Source organism: Genypterus blacodes, unplaced genomic scaffold (assembly GCF_046128005.1).
Source record: "Genypterus blacodes isolate CSIRO-AG114 ecotype Tasmania unplaced genomic scaffold, CSIRO-AGI_Gbla_v1 ptg000017l_1, whole genome shotgun sequence".
NCBI lineage: Eukaryota > Metazoa > Chordata > Actinopteri > Ophidiiformes > Ophidiidae > Genypterus > Genypterus blacodes.
This window is the reverse complement of record NW_027466831.1, coordinates 4,757,699-4,778,396: the sequence shown is the minus strand read 5'-3', so window position 1 is coordinate 4,778,396 and position 20,698 is coordinate 4,757,699. Positions and strand designations below refer to the sequence as shown.

Here is a 20,698-nt window from a genome sequence, read left to right as displayed (position 1 = left end):
AATTGATTTCCAACCCTTGTTTTAACATTTGGAATAAACGCTAAATATCTTTCTCTAAAGGCACTGCATCTTTTTCAATCGCCTGTTGTCCAGACCCAGACCGAGCATGAGAATTTCCATTTTCCATTCATGTATGAATGATGGATGGCAGGACCCCTAAAGAGATCTGGGCCAGGGCAACGAGTGACAGGAATTCAGATTAGGGCAACATTTGGTAGCATTCAAAGATCCTACGAGGTAAAACCGCTACATTATTCACCCACCTTCGTAGTGTCCGTGTCAGAAAAGGTCAGACCAAAGTAGTCCCTCTCTAGCAGGTTGAGGTGTTCACAAACCATGTCCATCAGGGTCTGTCCTTTGGAGTGTTTCTGCAAAGACAAACACACATGACACAGCAGGGTGAAAAGGCCGTATACTCAGAAATACTGGAGGCATCTTAGACTTAGACTTTATAGAGGGGAATACTGCTCACCAATATCTGATCTTACAAGACAGCTGTGCCTGTCAAGATTACTTCTCCGCTCTCAACACAATAACATAACACAGCCTTTGGGTGTTATGTTACAAAGTGCATCAAATACTTGACGGAGCAAATGGACTCTGAATCACCCGAAGATTCTTCTTTGTACTGTAGGCAGAGATTTCTTCAGCTACTGAAAGAATTCAATGAGCACTTTCCGCATTAAAGCGATAAGTTCTCACATTCTAGTAGAGTTGATGTGACTGTTTTTAGAGGCACATTACGGCGCTCATGCGTAAACTCCCAAACTGCCACCTAAAAAGCACCCTTAACCAGATTTGCTTGTAATCAGACTGAAATAGTAATTGGATTTGTATATGACATTATGGGTAATCCAGCCAGAAGGGACTTGCAAGCAGTGTACAAAAAAAGACACATAGCAGTAAAAGTACAGATATAGAAGTATAATACTTCTCCTGTAAATAATACATAGCTGATATCCGATCATACATAGAGTTTATTGTATCATATCATCAGTTAGTCATGTGATTTGGCTTAACTGCTACCACACACTAGCACAAGAATATACTTACGCAAACACCCACTTGTCCGTGACTGTATGCATGCATGCCCACTTACTGTTCAAACACACACACACACACACACACACACACACACACACACACACACACACACACACACACACACACACACACACACACACACACACACACACACACACACACACACACACACACACACACACACACACACACACACACACACAGATGTGCCTTCCCTGGAGCCTACTTTGTGAGGTGACAGGGTGATGAAGCACGCAGTTACCAAGGAAACAGATGCAGTATTACCCCTCTCCTGTCTTGTTTCTTAATATCTCAAGGCCAGGGCTTAAAATTGTTTCCTTTTTCCTTATTATGCCTGAAAGGAAGGTAGAGAAAGAGCCAGGAGGAGCCTTTTAAGGTATTATTGTGTCACCAAGGAGGTTCTGACGTCCAGTTTGTCTATGTGAAGGCAAGGGCAGGGTGTGTGACTCTGGCTGCAGGCAGAAAAGCCAAACAAACAAATCTGCATTTACAATCTGAATAAATCGTGACTTCTGTCTCTGCTCTGGAGCAATTAAATCATTAACTTCATGATGAGGATGTCAGCGATGCCACCTGAATAGACAAAACCATAGGCAGAATCTTGGCGTGAGTATAAAGACGACTGACAGGCATGACATTTTCTAATCCATCCAAAATAGCCCCATTCTACACAACAGCCCAGTCGGGCTTGACCATGCATAGTGCGATTATACCCCAGTGATCAGAGGGCAAGCTGGGTGAGAGAAGTGGATAAGGGTACGGTGCCTTATCTCCAGCCAGAGGACCATGGGGACGCTCAGTCATGCATCCATGACAAGAGACTTAATTAACCCAAGAATGGAGCACCTCCTCCGGGGAGCACGCGCCTGATGTGGGGCCAGCCTTCCCTTACCACTGTTATTATGTTCCTGAAGCATGAGGGAGGTTCCATGTTCCACCCAAGCAATCAGAAACAGGAAGTAAGACAAAGCCTGTACATGACCAGGAGGACTAAGCATCTCACCACAACACAAAACAATTCTTCTAACAAAATATTTTTTACAAACCACAGACTGACAAAGGCTTCTTTGTATGTCGGCGATGAATGGAAGAACCGTAAGCGTGGTTGGATCTTGGGGAAGAGCACAACACAAAAGCTTGTCTAACCAGGATACATAAAGCCTGAAGGTATTTCAAAATGTTGTCACGGTGCTGATAGGTTGATGCAAAAGAAGCATTCCTCGTGTTCTTACCTCACACACTCACACACTGAACCCTCCCCCAATTCCACAGCAACGACAACACACAAAGTCTTGTCAAAATCATGGGCATAAGTATCCTGAGGGGTGACTCATAAAAACATTGCTTTTCTATTTTCTCCTTGGATGCCCCTGGCTGGAGTCTATGTAATAATTTTAGATTTCCTAACGTCGTTTTAGCAGCCAATACTGGGGGGGCTTTTATTGGACAGAAGGGGCGTCCTCTGGTCTGCGAGGATGTGCCGCACATCACCAGTCCCACTGCTGCATCAGAAAAAGGAGCCTTGTTGAAGCAATAGCAAGATGGGCTACTGGGCCGTGACGTAGTCTGGCTGCCACTGATTAGCTTGGAGAACAGCCTGATTACCTCTGTCAACTCAGGCACAGAAGCTGGATGCCCTATTTTTGGGTGTCTAGACAGTTTCTAAGTCGGCGCAAGTATGAGCACGTTAAAACTTCTATGCTATAATAAAGGATTTTTTTAAAGGATATTTTAAAAGATTTTGTCAAATATAAGAAGAATATTGAGTATATGTATATGTATTCTGAGGAACAGACCAGGATAACCTGATTGTAAAGAGATTCACTCAAGCGTTCAAATGGTCAATCACCTTATAATTGGAGAAAGCATTCCTGCATTTCCTCAGGAGTCATTTATATTAGTTGGCCATCCGTGTGTACGGCTTAGTCCACATGATTCACTCCGTCAGACTTGGGTCCAAGAACTCAATACCACTGCGATTTAGTCCCATGAAACCAATACGAACCAAAAGCCCAAATCAAAACACAGATTCTGATTCCTCGTTTTGATATAATGTCATATAATTGATCGGTCCTATCGATCACATATCACCTCACTATGACCCCAGTGCAACATCAGACCATACCACAGTGTGACCAACAGCCAGTGGGGCTGTACTCAAAGATTCTGACAGTGGAAAGTACAACAGACGGGTAAATATGTTGACATGTAAAAGGGAAATGCATCTAATTTAACGGCTGTCACAGAATCAATTTGAAAGCTGAAGGATGCTCTGTATCTGATTGTTGATTAGCAAAGCAGCATTCCCTCACGTTGTTAAATGCTGTTACCAATTGTAACAACTGAATCTGGCGAAGCGAAAAGCGGACATGCTTGTAATATTACAACAGAACCGATCCTCGCAGTCATTGCTAGTAATTGGATATGAATTTCATCAACAGTTTCACATTCTCATGATCGAATAGAGCTTCAAACGTATGCGACTGTCAGTCACGAAAGCTAAAACAAACTTCCGACTTTTCTCACTTCTTCATGTGTGTTAGGCACAGGTAGGTTAAGTTAAGTATAGCATTAGTCTGTTATGACTATGAGTTTCGAAAACATGTGTTTGTACAAACATCATGTGAAGACGTTTCCTGTTTTTCTGTCTGGTAGCTACAAGAACACTTGACCGAAACAGTACATTTCTGGTTTTTGGATGTGCAGCTGGGGTCGAGAGACGTGAAGGTTACAGGGCAGATTAGAATGTTTAGATATAGTTCCTCCCTTTTAGTGGCGTTGCCCGATGCATACTTGGATGTATAACTGTCCTGTTGATCTGTCCATTCAGCCTAACAAACTGGTCAGACCCATTTAAATGCCTCTACTTTCACTGCAATGAAACTAACAAAGACGGATGATGGGGAAAAATAAGGTTGTGTATGTGTTTAAGCATTTCATATGTTTAATAATCATATACATTATTAAGTGTGTCAGGCTGGCCTTTCCCTTTTGTAATGAGTAGCACAGATATATTTCCTTCCACCATTAATGATATTCTAGAAACACTTTTCCACCACAAAGTCCCAGTTCAAAGAGCTGGAGCGATGATAACATTTCTTTTGGCTCTGCCCCCCCAGTGAGTTCTCAGCATGGCCACCTTTCTTTTATTCTTTCTGCCTGGTTTGTTTGCTCTTTGCAGCGCTGCAGTGCACACAGAGCTCGCCAGCAAATGGCATCAAGGAGACAAAGGCAATGTTGCATCTTTACAGTTTCTTCAAAGCACATCCATCCAACTCAAGAAAACACCATGCGTACCTCGATTTCGCCTTCATAGTCTGAGGAGTCCAGCAGTGTCACCTTGAAGGGAAACGTTTTAAGCCGTTTGGAGCCTTTCTGGGGAGATTTGAGATTCTTGTTTGGCGAAGTCTTCTCAGACATGTCATCTGTGTCATCTAGATTCTTGGAGTTCTGGTCCTTTATACATAAACAAAGAACAAAGACAATTAAAAGGCACAGCTAGAGATTTCATCCATTTGGGTTGAGCGTTTTCTTTTTTGATTTTCCCTGTGTCTCAACAGCCTGCAGCCCATGATGCATTTTGCAGCTGCCTGTATGCTGTCATCCTGTAGGAATTGTACCTACGAGCACCTAATTCACATGTGTATCACATATCCTTGGTCTATTCATGTTTTTTTTCCTTTTCTCAGATGTGAGTGTAGAAAACAACTCCAAAATGTTTCATCAATGCATGCTCAATGTTGTGTCAAATGCTTTCTTCAATAAAAAATATTCAGCAAAAAGGTGAAGAGATTCCATCCGTCATGCCTATACCTGAGTGGATAAGAGCAAAAGGTAAAATACTCTTATGGCATTGACTGCCTTATTAGTTGAGTCAGCTTACATGTAAAATGTAATCGATATCGAACACATAGAAGCCAAGTAAAGTTTTAAACATTCAGTTTTAAACCAGATTTCACACATTAATCTACTGTTAAACTGAAACTGGTCTGAATGTTTGCATGGCGGCCTGTTTTATGACTGGTTTAACCAGCATTCAAAATAGGAAATACTGCAGTTATGCCTCCTGTAACCCAAAGGGAGGGAACATGCCTGCATGATCTATTTGTACTTACTTACTGACACGTTAAATCTGGGAGTGTTTTTATGATTCACCCGCAATAATTTGTGAGATGATTACTTGTAGGATTAAGGGGCTATAGAAACTGAAGATGAGGGATGCCATGTTACTCTCCAAACAAAATAAACCAAGCTGTTAATTTTGTTACAACAGCATGTGCATTTGTCATTTCTTCCACACGGAATATAAATAGTATAGTGATGAACTGAATAAGCCCTGGTGATCAAAATGGATAACACTACATATCTAATGAACTGTATAGATATGAAAAACACTGAGTCGTTATTTAAAAATGGCAAGCACATGTGAAGATGAAATAATAGAATAATGCAGGATATGTATGACTTTTATTGGACATTATTCAGTTGGTTGTAGAGGAAACTGGACTTTTCTGTTAGGATATTGTAAATTGAGAAGGTAATCTAAAAAATGATGAGATTGAGAGACACAATTTCACCAAACTGTGGCACATTTGCATTGCTATCATGTATTAATAAATGAATGGATTTTATTCTGAAACACGAGTTGGGCTTTTTCAATTAGCTTATGACCGCATGCTGATGAAACAAGCTGGTGCACTACAAATTACAAATTGATTCAGTGATGGGAACAGAAACGATGTGAGAGAACAAACAACAAAAGTAATCGTGGAGTAAATTTGGACGGCTCTGACCTGTTTGGCCATCTTGCTGTCCGAGGCCGATTCTTGCATGCCTAATGCTGCCCCCTGCAGTCTGGGAGGACTCCTATTTTCTTCAGCTGTGACTCGGAGAGTCCGTCTGTGTTATTTGGCAAACCTAGGAGGAAACAAAGACGTGCAAAATACTTTAAAACAACATCTTGAGTGAGTGGATAGATCATGTCAGGGTGAACATCACAGAAACAGTGCATGCTTTGATTTGGAGCAAAAGAAACAGCTGGAAGTGGACACATCTACTAAAGTAGTAGAACTAAAGTAAAAATGAATAGGAATGCATCCATAGCAAAAACAACAGGCACCAAGAATACAACATCTATTACAAATTCAGGCTTGGAAATGTGTCGTTTCATGCTCCAACACAACTTCGAAACGCATAACTCAGCCTGGATTAAGGGCATTTAGTTTAATTAAGAAATCGTTCGCTGAGTCTGATAATGATCACCTGATTAAGCAAGACAAGCTCCTGCACTATGATTACAATTAAAGAAAAAAAGAATAGAAAAGCCATGAGCATTAGTACAGGTACATTTACGGTACCGTTCTTGATGCATAATTCCTTTCATAGCATTTTTTTCTGACAGCTTTGTTTTCGAAACGGCTCATATCCATTACGTGTGTTTACGCAGCTTAGACCTGAAACCACCTGCATGAGCAAACAAGAGTTTGGTGCCAGAGACGGAGGTAAACAAAGAGCCGCGATGAACACAAATAAGAAAATGATTACATTAGCTATCGCTTTCCAATGTGTCATTAGGAGTCCACGGTTACTTAATTATATTTTAAGGTTGATTAGAGCAATCATTGCGCTTTAACTGCATTGCCGATTGCTGCAGTGTTATTCATACTCAAGGTAGAAGAGTGAAGCACAGAGATTCAAAGGGAAAATCCAATCAGTATGTTTAAATTACAGTCATCCATTACATACGTTATACTTATTTCCACATATAATTCTTCACTGCTCGTATGTGGGCAACATATCACAATTGGGTCACCTGTACCCAAACTCATCACATGAATATGCATATTAACTTAGAGGTACGTTGATTGTGGTCTGGCTTGTTTGTGTATCATTTGTCTTTTTGATCTTGCATAATTTATCATAGGATGAAGTGTTGCTATGTTCGTCTGTGCACTCATTTACCCTCAGCCTGCCTCATCATTCCTCCAGAAATTGGTGTGAACTGAGCTGCATGTCTTACGTGTAGGTGGAGAGAAACTGGTGCCCCTGCTTCTCCCACAAAGGATGAAGAAGTCTCAGTACGTTTCCTGAATGTTGATGCAAAATGTGGAGTTAAGAAAGAGCCCCTTGCTCTTCCATCCCGACACAAAATCCAGGTAAAAATCCCCTGCTATTCTCTCCATTCTCTGCTATTCTCATGCTGGAAAGAACCCACCCATTGGTCATTAGCATGTAAGGTATTCTGCTATAATAGCTATTTTTCAGATTGATTCCACCACCAGTTTATCTAAAAACTCTGATGACGCTGGAAGATCCTCTGTGACCATTTCTAGAAGACAGACATTATATTTCTGACACCCATGGAGCCTGAGTGGTGCCTGAACTGCTCAGCCCGGCGTACAGGAGTGATTCAGAGGTATTCAGGGTTCCCCAGACAATACCTCGGGACCTTGTTTATAATCCAATTTCTATCTGACCCTGGAGGTCGCACCGCCCTCGGGAGCAGCAAATCAAATCAGCATAATGTACCCAGGGTAGTCATGGCTGACGACTTGAGGCAGAAACACAGCCGGTTCGCACTGGATCAGAGGACAGGCAGCCTCCCCCCTGACTCCCAACTGAGGAGGGTCTTGACATATTGCCTGTGGTTAAAGAAGTGTGAAAAAGACCCCCCAACCTCCTCCTCCTGCACTGCTGCACTATCATAACTGTCCCATTTCTTACAATCACAGAGAGCGGACGGATATGAATCCCTCTCCTATGGGACAAAAGAGCAGCGAGGCCGTGGTGGAGTGGTATCTCCACCTTTCTCTGTCTAATCCAGCTGAGCACTAAGCTACAAGTCACTAAATCAATTTTCTCTCACTGGTTGAATCATAGATATAACTGCAAAGTAAACCTTCCCGACTCGAGAGGAAAAGCTCCATGGGATATTGTGTTTCAATGGCAAAGGAAGTAAACACTCGGCCCCGTCTTTCTGTAATCTCGTTTCCCCCCCAGTCAATTCAGTCTTGCCGACAATAACGAGCATCTCCCCTGTGCGCATTACAGGTGCACACTTTCTCATTCTGTCAGCGTCAAACATAAGCTGATATCCCTCACTTAACATCCATCTGGGCTAAGTGACACAATGCATTCATCTGCAGCTGTCCGGGTGAATACATCAGCCCGCGCAGTGGCGCCTGCTTTCGGTGGCAAATTATCCGAAAACCTCACCAGTCTGAACATCAGCTTGTTCAAGTGGACATTTTTCACTGCTGCTCCACTGACGTTAACAAGCACACAGCCCACTGTGACGCATCTTCAGGCCGTAGCCAAATCAATAGTTACTGTAGCTGTGAAGTGGTCATAAAAGATTTGCAGGATACCTTTAAGCCTATGAGGTTAAAGCTTTAACAGGTCATTTTATACATAAGTGACACACACACACAAACACACAGGCTAGTGGAAGATGCATAATTCAAAGTTAGTTTGCACTAAAGGAGGTCCTCTATTGAGACATCTTCTGAAATCAAATCAATTACCAAATTAGCATAGATTGATGTCCCAGAGTGAGGCAGTAGAGCCCAGCAAATGCTTTCATTTCCTGTTACACACCATTACCCAGCAGCCTCTGTCAACCCTTGGCCACAAAGCCACCGAGCCTGCTGCCTACAAGAAGAAAGCAGCGGCGTAATACACTGTGGGTGCCCTTTGTTATGCAGACCGTGCAGCTCAACGACAATGTCCGACTTTGATATCTGCCATCTGTAATAATAATTCATCAGAGAGAAAAGCACCTAGTATCGTGGAAGGCTTATGAAACACACAAACAGAGCCTTTCCCCATGTCTCATTCTCTTCAGAGCCATGCTTTAATCTTAGCGAGGCATGTGAATGGAGAATAGGAGAGAGCAAGCATGTCTGTTAAGCAATACTGGCTCAGCTCCGAGATGCAGTTGCCATGGTAACAGCATGTAGTACCGTTTTTTTCTCTCTTTTTTCTCCTGTCCGCCTCTCTCTCTCGCTCTCTTTCCCTCTCTAGCACTACCTCTCTCTTCAGAGGACCGATTGTGACAGAGAAAGTGAACTGAACACGGACGATAAAGGGAGAGGCCAAAAGATGAGGCGGCGGAAGGACAGAGAGATCAAGGATAAGGGAGTGAGACAGGAAATCACAAGGGAGGGAAAACGAGGGTGAACTGGCATCAAAACTAAGAGATGGGGGGGTTGGCCCTTATCAGAATCGGGGCAGGGATGGTGACACGGTTGAAGGTTGAAGCACAGATGCAGACCTGCGCCGCTACACTAACTCCCTCTGTGGGCCACATGGTAGCCAGCCTTTCTCACTGTGCACAGTCATCACTATTCCACCATTACGCCACTCTGATCCATTGCGCAATCTATGGCTCTCCTCCATCGCCTTAATCACGTTTATCCATTAGCATGCAGTGAGTGCACAGTGCAGTCAAGTAATCTTATAGAGCGAGAGGGAGAAAGCGAGGGAGGGAAACGAGAATGCAGCGGCCGCTACTCGGTCTTGCGTGCCCTTACTAGATTTTCAACGATTTGCATCTAGATAATAATTAACTGCTGTTTATATCACTATTCAAACCAGTAAATGGATCGTTATAATTTGCGTTGAGTATGCAGCTATGGAACAGTCGGGAATGAACTGAAGAGACAGCTGAACAGGCAGCACTGGTGTCATTATTCACCAGAGTGCTTCGGTCTACAGTGATACTTTCAAGAGACAATCACAAGCATGCAGGGAGATCTACAGTTGCGGTACACAGGACGATGACCCATATGTACACACACTGGTCAGCTGTAATGTGCAATGTTATGTAATTTGTTTTAATTGGTCATTTGAGAACTAACGAAGCGAGAGCTGGAGGCAAAATTGGTATAAGTGCAAAGTTTCTGCTTAAGAGAAAAGATGTTATTAAATCTTGAAGGATTGGTTGGTAAATTGAGATCAGATATAGATGGAAAACGTTCCAAGTCATCTATCGGTGCATTCTGACCGTAGCCTCAATGCAGAAATAGTGATGGAAAAGACAACCAAGGTCCTGTTTGGTGCAATGAGGGAAGAATTTAACCTTATGCCTGTCAGGTCTGCCTGAAGGTTTTCAGGCAGCATTTGCGCGTCAGTCCAATACTGGCCAACTCTATGTCATATCTACTGTCTGTCTGTTTGACAGAAGACACCAGCGCTTGTGCTCGGCACGTGTTGATCAGTGAGCCCAGCGATCCAACGGTATGCTGAACATGTCAGACAGAGTTCAAACATTCAGTCAAGCGGAAGGATAGAGGCTCAGGGACACTGCTCTCATTCACAAACACCAAACATAAGCACACAGCCTGCCATACACACTGACAGCTATAGTGTGTAACACTGATGGGGCCCACTCAGGCGTCACTCAGAGCACTTTTGTGTAAGCCACCATGCGTTATGTGATGTTCTGCGTTTTTCCACTCTTGCGTGATTCTCCCCGTAGGACCATGATCAAGGCCTGATACCTCTTGTGGTTAGAGCAGCCACTTCATTACCCTAAGGTAGTGATGACAGATGAGGTCTGGGCGCAGGCAAGCGAAGAACAGAGCACTGCCATCTCCTCATGCACTTTAAGCAATAACATGTACTTGACTTCCTTACAGCTAGCGAGAGCTCACCAGGATGTGTGAAAGCAAAGCAGCACTGCGTGGCGCTCCGCTGCATTAAAGGTGTGAGCTCTCAGAGGAACATGGGCGCACGGTCACTGAAAGAAAAGGAAATTACAAGAGCCACAGCGGGCTGAGCGCAGCCATGGCTCTGCTTCAGTATCAGTAATTGAAGCTGACCTTTCACATGCTCAACTGGAGATGACTCGTGAATGCACGAGGAGGGACGCCCATGACTAATGGATCTGATTCTGAAACTGCCTGATGAGACTTTGTATGCAAACGTTCTTCCCCTACCATCATGCTTTCATCCCAATTCCAATAAGAAGCCAAGGGCGGTGTAGCTAACGGCTAACACAGCAGCTCGCCCAACGTGCTCACGGGTGTGTAAGTGAACAGATTTAAGAAAAAATGGGCGTGGGAGCACATGGGTGGATTAATATGCATCATTGTGAATCTTGAGTGCAGGGAGGGAACAGACGAAGATAAAGCTTGTTGGTACACAAGGACAGCTTCAGTGCTGAGCTCTGAGCACTAAACACAAAGATCTTAATTATTTCTTTAAAGTATTATTTCTTCTCATCTTCCAATTTTTTGTCAGTGTAATTATTATCTCATAGCAGAGAATCCAGCTTTTTTCATCGAGTGGTAATATTTGAAGGTATTTACGGAGAAAAAGATCCTGACTCCTGCTGCGATCCCTTTCACATTTTGCCCTTTGCATATAAATGAACCTTAGTAACACTTTCAGATGCGAGCATATGCGCCTCCTGTTTTACCAGCCCCCGTCAGAAATCACTGTCACATTCTCAAAGGCCAGTGTGTAATTGTGTCCTCATGAAGCCTCCGCTGTGCCGCACTTAATGAGAGACTGTCACATCGACTGCACTTCCCGAGCCAGATCTTCAACCACTATAATCTCTGGGTGCTCAAATCACTTCCCGAGGCTCCACTCCACAATTTCAGCTGGTTTTTTTTTCTTTTACTAAGAAAAGTGCTGATAAAAGAACACAACAAACAGGTTGGTGCGGTTTTCGATAATGTTGCACTCAGTGTTTTACTGCTCGGATGAAACTGTACTCACAAGCGTTTCCACGTCCAGTCACAGGCGCCAATCCTGACCATTAAGTAAGGCGAAGGGGTAAAAACATGAAAGATGAAGCCTCTAGCCTTGGTCTCTCAACAGGTACAATTTGGTTCAAATCTGGGTAAATCTTACAAACTACTGGTTGTTATAAGAAATGCTGCCTTTAAGTGCAGCAGTTAGGATGGGCAGATGATGAATGTCGCCATATTACACACAAACAAAAGCTGATTAGCCTTTGAAGTCAAATCTGTATCAGGATTTGGATCAAGGATTCTTTCTTTAACTTCCAGGCATCTGAAGAGACATTCTTTTGTATTCCTTGAAAACTCAAACACCAGTATCAATGAAAAGTGTATCTAATAGGATCATACAGGGGTCCCTTTTATTTTGTCAACTCACCTCAGCAAGTAAGTCTAGAAATGCCAAAGATGTTGCTGATTCAGTAAACAGCTTTGACCTATTTCCAGCAGTTACAGATACAAATTCAAATTACGATGACGCCTGCAATACAATGTACTATGTTTAAAGGTAATGATCGTAGACGTCTGGCCTCATAGTGTCAAAAAAGCAAAACCAGAGGACAGTTATGGATTATAAGTGACCTAAGTTCCTTGTAACATGACATATTATGAGACATTCACTTCCTGAAAGAAATCTGTAGTCGACTGTCACCAAACGTGAGGTGATTTGGTTGTGTAAGAACAAAGGCGGACACATTTACATTAACACCTGCTGTGTTTACAGTATTCATGCATCTGACGGGCTCCTTTCAGCAGGCAGACTCACAGTATTGCTGGTTGTCCATACATAAATCAACTCTAGCCTTTTCCTCTCAAACCCTTGAAGGCGTTCCATTCAGTCCACAAGTTTAAACCTATGCAACACTGTTGACACTGTAGCAACAAGCTGCTGTTTACCAGATTCCCAGACAAGCTTCAGTTTGTTCTCCATTAGACAAAGATGATCTTGAACATGCAAGAGTGTCAGACAGTCAATAAGTCTTTGTCTCCATACACAACACACCCTCCCACCCACTACACACTTACACTACATACTCACACTACACACTCACACTACACCCTCACTAACACTACCTTGACTTAATCTTCTGTGTAAATGCTGTATTATTATCATTTATCATTGCTGTTCTTGTCATTATTGTACATATGTTAGTTTTTCACCTGCACGTTTACAGAAATATGGGTTTATTTTTACACAAGAATAAATCAACTGGTATGCAGTGAGTGTGCAGATAAATGAATGACCTGCATTGCTTTGGTGGAACATCATGGTTATGCATGTAAGCACACGCTGTCTATCCTCAGACAGCAGTTTGGAATCTGTCACAGTTTCTTATGGGAGTAACCGCGAGATAAACAACCATGTCTGCTGTGAAATCAATCCCGTCCAACTAGGAAGTGGCAAGTCTTGCCACATGACCCTCTTGTAAGCACATGCACAATACAGGCTTTGTTTGCCACAGTGTCAGCCAGGCTGGCGCAAGGCTCAGATTAGTTTTCCTTTTTATTGGAAAACTGATCTGTACACAGTATTCCAATGACTTCAAAATGCTCTGCTGTGAAAAAACTCAAACCTTTTCCAGAAGTTCATTTCTAAGTTGATTTTGCAAAAAACTTGTGGCCATACTAATGAGTTCTAACGTATTTTCATTTGCTTCAATTTTCCAAATGTAATCTCACAACACAACCTCAGCCTTCACTACACCTCTTTTGACATTCAGTGTATGAAAGAAAGACCTGAGAGTCCTTTAAAAAAAAAGTATTTAGTTTTGTTTAGCAGTTTTAATTTATAGGTTTTTGTTGGTCCAAAAAAGGGAAAGTAATAGTGACATCTTGTCAGCTTGCACATGCATAATATTATGCTAATGGTCCCGCTCAAGTGCATTTTGCAAACACATGCCCTAGTAAAGGAGTTCATCAGAAAGAGATGTCCTCTATGGGAATAAATCCAGAGAGAACAACACAGCCACCAACCTTATTAATCTGGCAAGGACACAACTAACGGCTTCCTAACACTGACCTGCCATTTATACACACACTAGTCACCTCCAAGGTGGCTTTTCCAATTTCTTTTTACCCTTAGAACTCATGGAGAACGTAATAAATCAGCAGGCAAACGCTGGGTGTCAGGAACCCTCTCAGCAGGTCTCATCTCCTCACAGGTCGCCTTAACTTATAGTCTCACTGTTTCACTGTGTTTATTTCTGGGGATCAAGATGGATCAGGCGGCAGAACAAAGGGGTAATATTGGTATTCTCACGAATAAACCAGGAGCTTCTCTGAACGAATATCTTAAAAATCCTACAGACTTTGGATCAAGGCAGCATTTCTGGAATTTGTCGAAACTGAATTATACACCAGACCAGAATGAATCACCACATCAGAGTTTTTCCACAGAGTAGCTCAATCGACTTTATGGTGACCTTTCTGAGGCAAATGCTTTTACTATTTTGAAATATGGAGGCTACAGTGATTCACCACGGAAGGAAGCTTATTAGCTCACCTTTGTTACGTTGCATGCAGAGAGATAAATGCTGCTGTTTCGATCTGACCATCAATTTCAGAATCTGGTGCTTCTCTAAATGTTAACGGCAACAGACTCTCATAAAAGCCTCATCAGAGTGACACTGCAGTCTACTCCGGTGGGAACAATTCAGAAATCGTAAGAGGGTTGTTGGGGGAGCATGGTGGGGCACAAATGGGCCTCCTGCTCCTTCCCAGCAGCAGCGCTCTCTGCCAGCTGAACACATCCTGCTTCTGCCCACTTCGCTTCAACAGCACTCTACACTGAGCCTCACCTGCTATTGGCTAATAGTCTGCTTAAAGTGAGAGAGAGGCACTGTGGGCTTGTGCATCATTGCCTGGTACGCTGCAGGTGCAGGCTGCCACCACACAAAGAGCCAGTGGCTGGAATATACAGTGTGTGTGAAAGCCTGTTTGCCTCCCAAATACCTCTCTCTCACCCCAGGCGTGAGCGAGGAGAGAAGCACACATGCTGAAATATTTTGGCCGAGGGCCGGTTGACATTCTCCGTGCCCAGATACGGAGAAAATGAATCAGTGGCTCAGCTATCTAAGGCTATTCCACATGCATGCAAAATACAACAGCATGACGATAGTGTGAAGAGAGGACAAACAGAACGGAGGGAAGAGGAGATGCACAGGAGAGAGGGGTTCACTCCATCTTTGTCACAAATGACTGGACTGATGTATGAGCCAGAGATTATTCCACCAAGCATTATGACATCACAGCCTGCAGCATCATCCGCACTCCCTGTCATGGCCCATTTGACGCTTGTGCCTTGGTGCCCATGTGCGAAGGTGGCACGGGGCCACACCATATGGTGTTCTATGTGCTGGACTGCAGCACTCTGCGGGGAGAGATGAGCTGTGAAAGGCGAGATGCTGTCTATTGTCTCTGCCATCCTGGAGGTTCCTTCCGTAAACGTGCTGAAGATCCTTTAACCACCAGAAAACCACCAGGCCTCACAAAAGGATCACGCACAAATCGAAGCTGTGATTTGAGCCCATTACAGTTACCTCCTTCTTTCTTTCTCTCCCTCTGTTTCTCCCCTGATGCCCTTTTGTGATCTGACAGGCCAGTTAGCGTGTTATCTGCATCTGCACTCCATTACAGCCTGCAAATAAAGCTGCACAAGTCTAAGCAGGTGCATCCCACTGTAATAACAGTGGAACTTGTCACGGTGACACTTAATTATCATGTGCTGAGGTTGCGGCTCACAGTGAAGTGATCAAGGCTTCTTAAAAGATTCATCAGAATGCCAGGGTGCCCGAAATTAACCTCACTGTGTTTAGCATTTATATTAAGGTGCTATGAAGAAGTTAATTAGCAGACGATGCACAGTTATATTGTTAACTCGTCCCGATCATATTGGATGTCTCTCTTTCCCTTTGTGTCCTCCCACACAAACGCTGTGCAGAAAAGAGATTAACTGAGCGGAGTTTGCTTTTCATGTCGCGCATGATGGGAGTAAAGGGCAACCAGGAAAAGAGCCGTGTCCTAACACACACTCAAGCTATGCAGCACCAGCATCTCATTAGCGTGTTGGGAAATAATCACGGATCCACAACAAGTTCCTCGATGAGCAAGCAGCTTCTCCATGTTTGCAACCATATCGGCAAAGTCGCAGTGAATTCTTACATGGTTTAACTTCACACGTGAGGTTTTCGTGAATGTCGACTTAACACTTCGGCAGTCAGAGCAAGAAAGAGAAGCTCGATCCAAAATAGAATCACATATATAAACAAAATGCATATGGCAGATACACAGATAAAGCGCAGTGATGCTTTAGAGGGTTTTTGTGTGTGTATTCAATTCCTTTTTCTTGTAATAAACCATTTTGTTTCCATATATCAGCTAATACATCACGATCAGCCACGGTATTTTCACCTTTCTAATGTGACTCATCCATATCGAGTGTGGGTCAGGCACTACAGCGAACTGCTGGATGAATTGAGATAAATGTTAGCTATCATAAAAATACAGCAAAAAGTGTGTGTCAGTGCACCTGTGTGTGAGTGTGTGTGTGTCATTCTAGAACAGAGGCGGGGAAGATTTGTTTCCCTGATGCACCATTTGCCACAGCTCACTCTTTGCTCTCTTTGGTGCCATCGATCCGTCCTGACCAAAGTGTCCTCTGTTGTTCCACCTTAAAAAAAGCAACATGGCGTCTTTGTCTGCATCGCCCACAGCACCGCGCAACATCTGTCGGCGGGGTGTCGACATCGGCGCCGCAAGGTTAAACCATCATAAAGGAAATCGGAGGAAATAAAGAGAAACTGCTCTGTGGACGACCACATTCACACAGTACGCTTACATACACTTTAAAACTACGATTATGCTGGGATTAAAGCAATAACACCTTAGTACTGAGAGTATGCCGATGTGAACAGTCCCTCAGTGGGAGGAGTTGGACCAGACTGTGAGCGTGTATGAGTACTGCATATTCAGCAGATAATCCCGACTATATTACACTATAAAAATGAAAAAAAGCACATGTCCCCTTTAAATTTACAATGATCTTTTAATGGGATGTTTTATTCTGACATAAAACTAGTAAAGTATTATTATCCAATTTAACACAGCCAACTATTTCTTACTTTCATTCTATTGTGAAGGTAACTCATTTATACGCTGTATCTCATCAAGGTGTGCAGCAGGAAAGATGTCAAACAATGGATAATGTATAGAAGTACAGCCAGGTACCTTCACATCTCATTAATATGCCCACTAGAAACACTTTTTGCTTGAGTGCCAAAAAAACAAATTAAAGATCAGATTGATTGTGAAGCTCATTTCTTCTCTACTCGCAAAATGTGCTTCTTCTTTTCTAACTGCAGTCCAGGTTGATAACAGCAGGTTGGCGAACAACAATAATACGGCCGAATAAAAATGTAACTGTTGCGATGAGGTGATACCGCCCGTTGAAATACACAAACAAATCAATGTGATAACCAACCGGGGCCTAAATATAAAGAATGCAGAGGAGCAAAATCTGCACATTCTGTCACTGCAACAACTCCTCGTACATCATTAAAAGTTGAGGACCTCATTTTCCCCGGGGTTTGTCAGGCCTGCCACGATATACAAAAAATCCTTCACTAGTATAATGAGAACGTTATGTTTGTCCTATAGAAGTTTGAAAGTTAAAGCTGTTAGAAAGTGCTTCACTTTGAACAGGTGTAAATCACAATTTTCGCCATCTACCGAGACTATTAAACAAATTGATGCTTGGGGGTTTATGACTTACACATAAAAAGTGGTATGCAGCACGACTGTGTAAAATGTGTATCGACAAGAGAAGCGTGACTCTTGGTCAGGAAGAGGAAGACAGGACTGTGCAGCTGGTATGACAGTGACGAAATGTTTTAGCTCCCTGGTGTTGAACAGAAGCTCCTCGGTTTCCAGGTTTAAGATTTTTATGTCCCGGCATTAGATTTATGACCACGTTGACCTCAGCGCAGGTTAAATCTCATTGCAACTAGCTCAGGCAATGACAACGCCAGATTCCCCTCCTTGGAGCTTTGGTCCTTTGATTCTACTCAGTCTGGTATGTGAAATGTAAAAATAATCCAAACATCAAAGTCTGTATTGCAGAATTACTTTTACAATGGATGAAAAGCCTCTAATTATAAGAGCTTGAGTCTTCATTATAGAACATTAAAATTAATGAAAACAGAGCAACAGAAAACAACTCTCCAGGGATCATTTGTTTCAAAATTGCTGGTAGGGAATACAATATGTGCAATATGAATATGATTGGGCTCCACTAACTCAGAATCTTTTTGACGTTTTGATTAGATTCCCGCTTCTGGTTGAACGTCTTCCAATCAAACAACATGCAATTCAATCAAACTCGTTGAAATGCATTTTCCTTTAAAGCTGCATACAAGGCTCACATCCTAGTTTGGCCATACAAAAGAACCAAAATCAAAGAATCCTAACACTTTGTCTGGGACTTGAGGCTTACTGTGTTTTGCAGCTTAGAATCCTCAAGTAAAGTCTGTCATTACTGCAGCAGTCTTGAGCGAAGGAGGCATTCTAGGCCAAGCAGTGGGACATTTCCTATGGGAATTGATTCAGCTTTCACTGACATTTACTGCAGTTGACACTCACATAGTGCTGCCATAAGTGAACACAACAGGCTGACAAGTTAAGCCCGAGCTGGCAAAATTCCCCCGACTCAGTTTCTTTAAGTCTGCTTCCTGCATTCATCACCGAGGGAAAGAAGAGTGCATACTTTTATCCTGCCGTCCTCTTTCCAAGAAACCTGTAACTGCACTGTTTCGGTCTTTCGGTGCCATAAATTAGTATACACATACAGCAGATTGTGTGTCTGACGTTACACTCTCAGGGGACGCCAAACAACAATCCAAGAGTAAACCTGGAGGGAGAATTAACAGTCCATGATGGGCTGACACAATTATTTAATGCAAAGTTGCTCTAGAGAATAACTCACGGTTCAGGCTAGGACACCCAGCATACCATCAAATCCCTGCACACACACACACAGACACATACACACACACAGGCTTTTTAAGTATATACATAGCACATTCTGGTTCTACAACTAACGTCATTCTGCACATTACACAGGCACACACAGGAGTCACACACACACCCACAGTCGTTCTCACCAGAGCAGGCACTGCAGTGTGTTTACATGAATACCCTTCGCTAAGGACATGCCGATCATCAAACATCACTGCGGCACGATCACAGTGAACGCTCAGCGTGTCATATAAAATTAACATCCAATAAAAATGTGTCATTAATAAACAAAATCAAGAGGATAAAATAAGCATTAGAAAGTAATTCTCTCAGGTTTGAGTGCATTTGCAGAGCAGAGAGTCAGAGGTTACAGTACACTCAATAATGTAAAGCCCAGATTAGTGCACTACTCATCCTTCACATGGACATAGAACCATCCAACTAAAGGCTTGTTCATGTTATGAAATATGTACATTCTGTGACAATATACTGGTAAGAGCCACTATAGCCATATTTTACCCTATAGGGTAATGAATAGGTACATAGGTACAACAGAAAGAAGTCGGTATTGTAGAAGTCGAGGCAAAACGTAGTAGCACGTACAGTTCATGTCTGTGCTGAAAATGAGAGATACTTCAAGTCACCAAGACACATTCACTGTCAGACACTTCCTTTACATCTTAACTTTACTGCGGTTTTCCTCACCATACACTCACACACACTTCTGCAGCAACAACAAACAAAGCCTGAACTGGCACCCGCTGAGGCCCGAGCTCAAACACTTCAGACAGCCCGTGCTGGAGGGATAGTAGATGGCAGCTCTGTCTCTAATTTACCACAAACAGTGCCTCCGGCTTTACACCCTGCCTGACATGAATTTGTGGATTGTCTTTTTTCTTCCCTGCACAATTCGGACCCAGGGAGATCCTCAGATCAATAACTGATCGCACTGCACATAATCCCTGCCTTCATTTGCTTGCACTGAGTCAGAGGTATAATTGGAATCTTTGGTAAGAACCTGGCGGGCCGTAAAATCTATGAGTCTGAGCGAATCAAGGGGGTGACCTGGAATCAGAGGAGATGAATAATTAAGCAAGACTGGGGGTTCTGAAGCATGCGGCCCATAATTCATCCCAAACACCAAATCTACTAAATTATCTAAAAGAATCCTGCATGGCACTAACACCAATTCATCATATGGTGCAAATTGTATGTTCCTTATATTCTAGATTCATACTTTGCCACTGTTTGTTAGAAGCTATCAGAGAATATTCAGATCTTTTGATGATACAATTCCCCTTTTTATTCCTCCGTTCACTCCCTTGCATAATTCATTATTCTACCTAGGGGCAATTTCTGTGTCTTCCTTTAGACACCGATACCCTGCGAGACCTCTAAAGATCCCTGGCGGCAAAGATGTGACTAATTCTGGAGGAAAGTCACTGTTCACAGAGAAGTCTTTGGTGTTTACTGAATCTATACTAAAAAACTTTAATCACAAGGTCAGGATAAAGAACAAAAAGTAACGGTACATTTTATCTTTCCGATTAGATTAATGCATGCAGATCGTTGTCACATAATTAGAAACCGCAGACTTTCCGCTGTAAATTGGACACAGCCTATATCTGATAAATGCAGGCCCTAGTTTAATACCCTCATAAAGCCATCCTTGTAGAAAAACAGGCATTTGCTTGGGTTGCTTCATCAATCTTTGCAGCCTCCCTGATCCTGATTGGCTAAATACAAATGATTTAGCTAAGTGGGAGTGGAAAGAGGGTGCAGGACAATCTGGAGAGCAGGTTACATGGATTAAAAAACTAATATGGAGGTGCTTTGGCTCCGGCTTCAACAAGACAGAACCGCATATCAATCTT

The 20,698-nt window shown here is 42.8% G+C and overlaps 1 protein-coding gene across 3 annotated transcripts in view; it reads right to left on the bottom strand.

Moving 5' to 3' along the window:
- Positions 1-20,698, bottom strand: part of LOC142991094 (band 4.1-like protein 1) — a 59,439-nt gene that overhangs the window by 22,583 nt on the left and 16,158 nt on the right. For all 3 annotated transcript variants that reach the window (XM_076141090.1, XM_076141093.1, XM_076141091.1), the window contains exons 2-4: positions 5,859-5,982; positions 4,363-4,521; positions 264-368 (exon numbers count right to left, since the gene is read on the bottom strand). In XM_076141090.1, the coding sequence (XP_075997205.1) occupies positions 264-368; positions 4,363-4,521; positions 5,859-5,897 (303 nt within the window). In that variant the 5' untranslated portion in view covers positions 5,898-5,982. The remainder of the gene's footprint in view (positions 1-263; positions 369-4,362; positions 4,522-5,858; positions 5,983-20,698) is intronic.